At 38.6% G+C, this 10,640-nt stretch overlaps 1 protein-coding gene across 1 annotated transcript; it reads left to right on the forward strand.

Moving 5' to 3' along the window:
- The first annotated feature begins 16 nt into the window (after window positions 1-16).
- Window positions 17-8,341, forward strand: Txnl4b (thioredoxin like 4B). The gene is made up of 4 exons (XM_046434844.2): window positions 17-433; window positions 2,295-2,463; window positions 4,237-4,388; window positions 6,557-8,341. Exons 2-4 carry the CDS (start codon window positions 2,332-2,334, stop codon window positions 6,720-6,722), a joined length of 450 nt encoding a protein of 149 aa, XP_046290800.1. The 5' UTR covers window positions 17-433; window positions 2,295-2,331; the 3' UTR covers window positions 6,723-8,341.
- The last annotated feature ends 2,299 nt before the right edge of the window (window positions 8,342-10,640 follow it).

The following is a 10,640-nucleotide window of genomic DNA, read 5'->3' on the forward strand; positions in this document are numbered from 1 at the left end:
CAAACTTCCGGTCAGGGGGAGTAGGCGGTATCTGCAATAATCTCTTCTGTTTTTATTGGTCTGTTGAGTGGGATCCTCTACTACGAGTTCTTTCCCAGCGCCTGTGCGTTTTCCATTTCCGTTTAGTTCTCACGCAGTGGGCTAACGAGCGTTGCTAGGCAACAACTCGGGGTTACTTTGGCTTGAGGTTGTGGGCCTGCTTGGGGCGGAAGAAGTGCGCCGTCCCGGGCCTGGGTACTCAGAGAAAGGATCCAGGTTGCTGACGGCCCTGGAGCGGAGGTGACTGGGACATGTCAAGTATCCTCGTCCCTCACAGCTGTGGGTTAAGAGCAGCCCAAACACAAGCATCTTCAAAAAAACTTACATGGGGTATTTTCGAAAGTAGAGACGTAGGCCCCATGTAAATAAAAATCACCCGTCTGTTCAGATGCAGGTACGTCCATTGAATTGATGATGTTTTAAAATATTCCACCTTTCTTTGTAAATATGAATTATATACAAGCTAAGTTTCGTAGAAAATGTGGGATCAATCTTTATATACTTTTTGTAACTTTTCTTCGATGGCTGCAGGACTGTGCTGTCATTTATTTCACCAATGTCCATTTACGTTGTTTTCAGCTTTTTGCCCTAAGTGCGTTGAATAGCCTATGTACATAAACCTTTGTGCATTTGTCTGATGATTTACTAAGAAATAGTTCTCAAACATTGAATTGTCAAAGAGTTTGTCAGTTTTCTTTCCAGAAAGGTTTTGTCCCTCTGCTTTTTCTATATCTGTAAAATGGAAATAATTTTGGCTTTATCTAATGCCTGCCCCTGCATTCACACTGTCGCCCTTATTGTGTTTTACTATATTGTTTAATCTTTGTCAATTTAATCGGTTTTTTTTTTGGGGGGGGGAGGGGTTGCTTTTATCTGCTTGCTTATAAAGCTTAACCTTCCAAACGTGTTCACTACCCATCTGTACCTCTTATTTTGTGAATTCTCTATTCTGATTTTCCTTTTCTATGGACATCTTCTCAGGTGGGTCTCAATACTGTCTCCAGCATTTGTCCAAGCCCATCCCTAGCCTCTCTGTTGACATTGCCCTTCCCTTATTTCCTCCTCTTTATTAGTAACCTTGAGGATTTACTCTTTTTCTGAATTCCAGTGATAGAACAGATCTATATTCTCTTTGAATTTCTCTTTCATCAGGAATTTTTTCTGCCAAATATGACAAAGTCCCCCCTGGAAATCAGCTTCCCTATTTAAAGTGTACCTATTGCTGGAACACTTTCATTTCCTGTATGAATTTTTATTAAGTTCATATCTAAAAGTTGATATGTGACCAAAAATATACATAGAAAAAGAAATACTACCTTTTTGTAGCATTAGCCAACTCTGAAACTGAATTGAAAGTGTCAGGTGTCTCAGTGAAGTCTTCTGTAGATGCAATAATATGCTCCTTGATCAATGAGCTTCTCAAATATGAAATTTCTCATTGAATTGCTTAGGCTGGCTTTGAACTTGCAATTCTCCAGCCTCAGCCTCCTGAGCCTCTGGGATTACAGGCATGCACCACCACTCCCAGATTTTAAAAGTAACACTAGACTAGAAATTTGGTATAAATAAAATAGTGTAATATAAATAAATAAAATAAATGTAATAAATAAATGTAAATTAAAAATATAAAGGTCCGGGCTAGGGTTGTGGCTCAGCGGTTGAGCGCTCGCCTCACACTTGCGGGAGGGACCCTGGGTTCAATCCTCAGCACCACATAAAAATACATAAGTAAAATAAAGGTATTGTGTCCAACTACAACTAAAAAATAAATATTTAAAAAATAAATAAATAAAATAAAGGTCCTTTAACAACTAAAAATAATATTTTAAAAAAAGAAACACCTGGGCTGGGGTTGTAGTTCAGTGGTAGAGCACTTGCCTAGAATGTGTGAGGCCCTGGGTTCAATCCTCAGCACCACACATAAATAAATAAAATAAAGGCATTGTGTCCATCTACAACTAAAAAAAAAAAAAATTAAAGAAAGAAACACGTATTGGTATTTTTTTGTGAATATATGACAAAACTGTGGAAGATACATTAGAAATTAATGAAAACAGTTTCCTGGTATGTGGGACATGTGTGGCAGTGGGAACCAGGCCCAAGAAGGGCCATGGGGATAGGGACATGTGTACCTTTCTATAATGTTTCTTTTTTAACCATGTAATTATATTACCTACTCTAAAAATTTATTTTTTTTAAATTAGAACTCATGCACTTAATTTAAACTGCCTTTAAACATTGCAACTTCATTTCAGGATTGATGGTGGGGATTAACATTTGGATTATTTCAAGATGAGCTTCCTGTTGCCCAAACTGACTAGCAAAAAAGAAGTAGACCAAGCCATAAAAAGTACTGCAGAGAAAGTGTTGGTTCTCAGGTTTGGGAGAGATGAGGATCCTGTCTGTCTGCAACTAGATGACATTGTAAGTGAATTTTTTAAACAAATGGGGTTTTTTATTTTTTTATTTTTTTTGTAGTTGTATATGGACAGAATGCCTTTATTTTGTTTGTTTATTTTTATGCTGTGGTAAGGATTGAACCTAGTGCCTCACACATGCTAGGCAAATGCTTTTCCACTGAGCTACAGCCCCAGCCCAAATAAATGCCTCCATGTCTGAAAAATGAATGGAAGTAGGCAAGGCTCAAATGTAGCTCTTGGTTCATTAACACAGTTTCACTAAGAGCTGATCCTGTGTTTGCTCTGAGCTGAACCTCCAAATTTGTTATTGTGCTGAATCTGCTCCAGTGTCCTTCCCCACTAGCAGATTTCAAAACTCATTTTCACAGATAAGGCAGTGAAAGAGCAGAAAACATTACCAGGAGTCTATGAACATTACCTTTTTTTTAAACTCCATCTGCTATTATTTTTATATGATACTTAGTATTTAACCTGTGCCTCACATGTGCTAGGTGGGCACTCTACCACTGAGCCACAACCCCAGCCCCTGTTATCTTTTTTTGATGCTAGAGCAGTGGCCCCATTTCCCAGTGGCAGAAACAAACACCAGAGAAGTCAAGGAGTTTCCCACTGGCACAGATGCACTTAATTGAAGAGCTGGGATTTAAATTCAGTTTTCTCTAGCTGCCAATCCCTTTTCTTATGTGCTGCCTCTAGAATGTCCCTGATGATTGTTTCTGGTCTCACAGCACATCTTCACATTCTGATTAGTAAGGGGAAAAATTATGGGACAGAGTGAGTGTATTCTTGTCTCTGTCTATTATAGAGAGTTTTAACCAAGTACTAAGACCTCTTCCCCCTTCAGTTGCTGCCATCCACCATGGAAATTAAGTGTAAGCATCCTCATTTGGTTAAAAACAGATGTGTGATGTGTTAACCTGGAAGACAAATGACCAGAAAATTATACCCTTACCTGTGTGGAGGAAAAAATAGTACAGAAGTCAAGAGGGTAGATTCTGAGCTGCGGTATGTCCTCAGAGCACTTTGTTTAGCATGTGTGAGGCCCTGGGTTCAATCCTGCGCTGGGGGGAAAAAATATAGTTTCTGAAGCCAAGCTGCCAAAATTCAAATCCCAGCCCTGCTGCTTAGGAACTGTATGAACTGGGACAAGTTATTTTACTTCTTGTGCTTCTCTTTCTTCCTCTATAAAATAGGGACTCAAACAATCCATACCTCAAAGGAATGTGTAAGGATTAAATTAGTCAGCAAATGAAAGCATTTAGGACTGTTAGCATGCAGGAAGTGTTGTATAAACATTTGCTATTATAATAATTGTTTCTAGAATATTGGGAAGAAAGAGACTTGGGGGAATTTCAGTATCTATATTACATGTTTCTGAGTTGTTCTGTTTTAAGTGAGTATAATATGTGGTTTTTGTTTGTTTTGTGGTACTGGAGATAGAACCCAGGTCCCTGTGCAGGCTAGACAAGTGCTTTGCCACTGAGCTCTATACAACAACCCACTTAAAATGAGTATGGATTACTTTTAGAGGAGCAATCCAACATGGACAAAAAAAAAAAAGTTTAAAAAATAAATTTATTTTTCCCAGGGAGCTCTCATAACCTGTCAACAGTGATTCAACCTGTGAACAATAGTTATACTCTATCTAATGTAAAACCCAAATAGACTAGAGTCTTGGCCCAGGAATTTTTTTAAACAATATGTTGTAGTAAAAAGTTTCTCAGAAGAAATATTGGCTACTTCTCATATTATAACCTCCCTCTCTCTTGTCATTTAGCTCTCTAAAACTTCTTCTGACTTAAGTAAAATGGCTGCTATATACCTGGTAGATGTGGACCACACTCCAGTTTATACACAGTATTTTGACATCAGTTATATTCCATCTACTGTATTTTTCTTCAACGGGCAGCATATGAAGGTGGACTATGGGTAAGTTGACTTTGAAGTCATTGCAATCTTGAAAGTGTCCTTTATCTAAGCCATTTCCAACTTACCTATTTGCATGTGATGTTTGCTTTCTGAGTCTTGTGTTAGTACTATTTCCTCAGTTGATGTATCCTTTAATTTTTATATGAAAATTAGGTACAAAATGAGAGTATTTCATAAATGATTAGCAAATTTTTTAATTTCCAACTTAAATATGAAAGAATAGTTTACGAAGCACTAATCATCCTCAAGTTGATAAATACAAAATAGTTAAATTAACTAAGTATAGAATATAAAAAGTTTCCCAGGAATTTTATTTGAAACACAATATATAGTTGTTCTAAAATTTTTGGGATTGGTAGATGATATTTATAAAAGAAGCCTTTCTGCCAGCAAACTTCTCTCTTGCCAAGTATCTTCTGTTACTCAGAGAATTTGAAGTCATTCTTCAACCAGGCCTGTCAAAACATGTAAATGAGCCAGGCACGGTGGCACACACCTATAATCCCAGTGGCTCAGGAGGCTGAGGCAGGAGGATTGTGAGCTCAAAGCCAGCCTCAGCAAAAGTGAGGCACGAAGCAACTCAGTGAGACCCTTTCTCTAAATAAAATATAAAATAGGGTTGGGAATGTGGCTCAGTGGCCAAGTGCCCCTGAGTTCAATCCCTAGTACCCTCCACCTCAAAAAAATGTAACATTAGTTTTTTAATATCTTCCTTTCCATCTAGTTAGCATCCCAATACTGAATGTTACTGACTATATTCATCATTCTAAACATTTCTTACTCTGGTTGAAACGTATACTTGGTTTGTATTATATGTTAGAAAGTGAGTTATATACTGTTTGAAAGTGTTTTAAAGCTATTTATTTTCCTGGAACACAGGAAAGTAATACTTACTTGATGTAAGTATTAGTTTTAAATAAACTTTTTAAAGGACAATTTATGACACCATGTGTCAAAACATCTTAAAAGTGTTTAAACATTTAATATGATGTTGTAGGTATATAGTTAATGACTTTGAAAGATATATATATATATATTAGTTGAAAAAATGTGTTACTAAATAGTTTGAATATGATTCTCATTATCATGAACAATTAAATACACTTATACATAGACATATACACACATACACATAAGTTTGGAAGGATATAACACCAAAAGGTGTTTTCTGTCCTCACTGGTGATTTTATTTCTCTCTAAAAAGTTATACAATAAATATACCTAATGTTTAAAATGTTTAAAAAATAAATATACCTAATGTTTTAAATATACCTATGTTTAAAATATACCTAATGTAAAGGCAGCAGAACACAACAGACACTAGTATGGCAATATGTAAATCAATGGATGTGTAACCGATGTGATTCTGCAATCTGTATACGGGGTAAAAATGGGAGTTCATAACCCACTTGAATCAAAGTGTGAAATATGATATATCAAGAACTATGTAGGGACTGGGGATGTGGCTCAAGCGGTAGCGCGCTCACCTGGCATGCGTGCGGCCTGGGTTCGATCCTCAGCACCACATACAAACAAAGATGTTGTGTCCGCTGAAAACTAAAAAATAAATATTAAAAAAGAATTTTAAAAAAAGAACTATGTAATGTTTTGAACAACCAACAATAAAAAAAAATTAAAATTAAAAAAAAAGAATTGTAATGCAAAAAACCACAAAGTTCATGTATAAAGGCATGAGTTGGCATGAACATACTCTATATACAAAGATATGAAAAATTATACTCTATATGTGTAATAAGAATTGCAATACATCTGCTATCGTGTATTTAAAAAATAAAGTCAATAAAACTAAAAATAAATAAATAAAATATACCTAATGTTTAAAAAACTTTTTTAAATAATCTGTTAATACCTACAACTCAAAAATATAACTGGTGGAACTTAGGAGACCATGACTAATTAATGTGCTTTGCACAGAAACACTAACCATGCCCACTCTAATGCTAGTGAATTCTACTTGATGATGACTTATAAAATGATTGAAATATATTAAGCAGAATCTTTCACATACCACAGTGTGGTCCACAGCACTGGTGTTAGTCATGCATCATATACCAAGTGGGAAAATTCATGTATTGGGCTGTGTGTCTAAAGTCTCTCTGATAAGAAGGAAGTAATGAAAGCAGTTATTTCTCTCCTGTGCCATGTAGGTCTCCAGATCACACTAAGTTTGTGGGAAGTTTCAAAACCAAACAAGACTTCATAGATTTGATTGAAGTAATCTATCGGGGAGCCATGAGAGGAAAGCTTATTGTCCAAAGTCCTATTGATCCCAAGAATATTCCCAAATATGACCTTCTCTATCAAGACATTTAGCACATTAACCACTGTTGGAAATGAAGAGAATGGCATGCATTGAAACAGTGCCTGAATCCAGCTGTGCTGTTTTCTGAACTCCCTCAGAAATGTGTTCAGTATCCCAGAAGAGAAGAGGTGTGACTTGTGTGTATGATGTCTGGCCCCTGAGCAGAAGACCACCTGGCGGCACTCCCCGGTCTGAAGGGCTGAGCATTTTCTCTCTGCAGGCCTCTAAGCAATCAAGGGAACAGTGTTCATTTTCCACAGGGTAGTTTTTCTCACTGTCCTGTAGACTGCTCTTCTTTGTCCCTCAAGATGATACAGAATCCTTCTAGACATTGCAAGTACAGTTGACTTATCCATGTTATCTGATGCACAAGTAAATGGAAAATCAGTCCTGTAAGAGAAAAAGTACTTCTTCTCTATCCTGTATACACATGCAAACCCCTGCCCATTCCTCTACTCATATCCCTCCTACTCCCCCAGCTCCAGGCCTTTCTACTCCAATCTCTCTTGGAATAGTAATTGTCTACTAATAGTAGGCTTTTTTTTTTTTTTGGGGGGGGGGGGAATCTTTTGAACTGAGACTTTCAAAAATGCCGTCCTGAGCCAGGCACAGTGGTGCACACCTGTAGTCCCAGCTGCTTAGGCGCTGAGGCAGTACTGCTTGAGCCCAGGAATTCAAGGCCAACCTGGGCAACAATGAGACCTCATTTCAAAAAGCAAGAAGACAGGTAGTGGTGAAAAACTGTCTTGGTTGTTCTTGATAATATAAACTAGATTTTGTGTTATTGCTCAAGAAGCAAGAACTTGAACATCATCCAGTACCCAGTTTGAGCTAAACAAAGACTTAACTACCCTTAGAGCAAAGCTTTCCCAGAAGTCTGAGTTGCTACCTCTTCCTGAGACAGAAAATTGCATTCAAGGGTTCAAGATTGAAAAAATGTTAGAAGTTCTAGAAAAAAATATCACCTTTATAGGAGTTGCCAACCCTAATGACTTTACAAAGAAGCCTTGCTCTTCAGAGTCCCCCTGGCACAGCCTTGGGCAAGTACTGCTTCTCTTAAGCCTCATGGCAGCTCTGAATACTGACTTTCTAGAATGAGATAATGGACACTGAGCTACAGAAAGTGGATCAGGCAACATGTTATCTGCCTGGCAGCCACTGCCTTCTTTACCAGCAGAAGCCCATTTCTGTTCAGGGCAGTACTCACTACCTACTGACCCCTTTGCTAGGTGCTTCTGTCCAAGATTGTCTCACAGGAGGGATGGCCATGAGACTTTCTTTCCATGAGACATTCAAGCTAATGTGGCACAGAAGAAAGACTGCTGGGGGTTTATGTGTCCTTTGCTGATAAAAGGAGAGAGTTGCTCCAGGAATAAAGCAAAAGAAAATCCTTTCACCACCACCTGTCTTCTGTCCTACCACTTCCACTTAGTTTAAATCATGATGCATGGAACTATAGCAGCCATTCTTAGGCTCAGAAGGCAACCAGCATCAATATGAGAAAATAATATGCTGAAAAGAACAATGAAAGGGTCTGATCCACGGTGACATTATTGAGTACCCGAGTGAATTCTATATGTGCCTCTCTCCAGACTTCTATGAAAGAAAAAAAAATAATTCTTTACCTAAATCACTGTTGTTCGAGTTTTCTGTTCTTCACAGCCCCAATCACACAATATTTGGTACATGATAAGTATTTAAATAACCACCCAAAACTCAGAACTTGCATGCTAAAATTATATCATCTCATTGAGCACTTCAGGGAATCTTCTCTGAAGTCCTGATTTTTATTTTTTTATCCTATCTTAATTCTTTCTATTCTACAAGTACTTTTTGAGTACATTCTGGGTGCCCCATCTGATACTAGCTGCTGCATAAATATAAGTTCTGAGAGGAGGCAATGTCTGAGTCTTAAGAGGGAGAGTAAGAGACCTTATGCAGAAAGGGGAGGGACCCAAGGGAAAAGGACCAAGGATGGAGGCAGCAGAGAGAGCTCAGACTCTGTTCTGGAACCAAGAACGAGGCCCAGACAGCAGGAGGTGCTGTTAGGAAGGCAGAGAACATAAGTGATTTTCTTGTCTTTCTCATCATTATTTTCCTCTGAGGAGTGATCAGAAGCCATTTAATACAACCAGATAATTCTTTAGGGAACTGGGATGGTTTCTTCTCCCAGAAAACTTAGTGCTGAAGATACTATGGAAAGAAAAAGGTATAAATGAGGGGCGGGGGTTGTGGCTCAGCGGTAGAGTACTTGCCTAGCGCATATGAGGCCCTGAGTTTGATCCTCAGCACCACATAAAAATAAATAAAGGTTAAAAAAAAAAAGAGGGGCTGGGCTTGTGGCTCAGTGGTAAAGTGCTTGCCTAGAACATGTGAGGCCCTGGGTTTGATTCTCAGTACCACATAAAAATAAACAAATAAAGGTATTATGTCCAATTACAACTAAAAAATAAATATAAAAAAAGAAAGAAAAGGGTATAAGTGACTGCATTCTGAGAAGCGTTTTGTAAGCATTTAACTGTGTCATTTTCAGTTTCTGTCTTATTTCTTCCACATTTTCATTAGTCCACTAGTCCACCTGTCGAAATATACTAATGGATCTGGGAGATGCATGTAAAGAGAACTTTACAGTGAAGGCCAGATCCTGGTGAACGAATAGTGACATCAGTGACCTTTCATACCATGAGAAGGAGAGGCTATATGTTAAGATGATTAGAAGGTGAATTGGTGAAGGGTCAGTGTACTAAAGGCTTAGAGCAAGAAAGGATTCAGAGAAAAAAGCCTCCTGTTCACCTTTCACCTGTGAGACCCTTAGGAGCAAGCCCCTTATCTTTGTGAAATGGAAGATCACACAGCTTGCATTTGACTCCTGGTAGAGGATGGGTTTCAGGTTGACAAACATCTCCTCCTACTGTGGAAGAGACTCCTAACTTTTTACAGAGTCCCAGAGCATTGCAGCTGGTAGAGACTTTGGAGATCCTCTGTTAAGTCCCTGTGGAAGAGACCAGGGATCTGATAATGGCCAGAGAGCTTAAAGCATTTAGCAGGTTTATGCCCGAGCTGTGATTTAGACCCAGCAAATCAGAGATCCTCCTTTATATCTCCTTGTTTTGTTTTCTGGAGCCCTGGAAAGTTGAAACACAACAGTAAAAGTATTGTCTGGGTCAGAACACGTTCTTTTCATCCCACTTTAGCTTGTATCAGTTTCCCTCACTGTGACAAAATACCTGAGATAATCAGCTTTAGAAAAGGAAAGTTTTGTTCTGGGTCAGAGTTTCAGAGTTGGCCCTGTTGCTTGGGACCTGTGGTGAGGCAGCACATCGTGAAGGGGAGCACGTGATAGAGCAAAAAACAGCTCACCTCATGACATCCAGAAAGCAAAGAGGAAGAGCAGAAGACCAGAGTCCCATAGTCCCCTTTAAAGGCACACCTCCATTGACCTAACTTCTTCCCATAAGTCCTCTCAAAGGCTCCACGACCTCCCAGTAGTGCCACAGGCTGGAGACCATGCCTTACAAGTCCTAGGCTTTGGAGGGACGATTATCTAAACCATAACTCCTGTGCCCTTTCTCCTAATCCACTTCAAAGAGGCAACAGGATACAGTTAAAGAGAACTCACAGTTTGTATTTAAATAGACCTAGGTTCTGGTTTAGCTTCCATTTTTAATAGCTGTGGAAACTTAAGCAAAGTGAGTCTGTATTTCCTCATCTGTAAAACAAGGATAAGAGTTATCTCTCTGAGATCGGGCATTCAGTAGGCATTCAATCAATGCACAGTTCCCCAAAATGAACCAATTTGTATCATGTTGGGAATTTCCAGGCAGCTTGGAGTGTTTTCTGACATACTTCCGGTAAACTCTATGCCACTTGTCTCCCCAGTATCATAAATGAAAGAATAAAAAAGGCCCAGACTAGAAACAGCACCAAAA

The sequence above is a fragment of the Marmota monax genome, unplaced genomic scaffold (genome assembly GCF_021218885.2).
Source record: "Marmota monax isolate L192 unplaced genomic scaffold, Marmota_monax_Labrador192_F-V1.1 WCK01_AAM20220418_F8-fsc00024, whole genome shotgun sequence".
NCBI classification, from domain to species: domain Eukaryota; kingdom Metazoa; phylum Chordata; class Mammalia; order Rodentia; family Sciuridae; genus Marmota; species Marmota monax.

Coding starts and splice junctions, on each gene's coding strand:
- Txnl4b (XM_046434844.2), top strand. CDS start 2,332: ATGAGCTTCCTGTTGCCCAAACTGACTAGCAAAAAAGAAGTAGACCAA. Junction 2,464..4,236: donor GTCTGCAACTAGATGACATT/GTAAGTGAATTT, acceptor CTTGTCATTTAG/CTCTCTAAAACTTCTTCTGA. Junction 4,389..6,556: donor CATATGAAGGTGGACTATGG/GTAAGTTGACTT, acceptor TGTGCCATGTAG/GTCTCCAGATCACACTAAGT.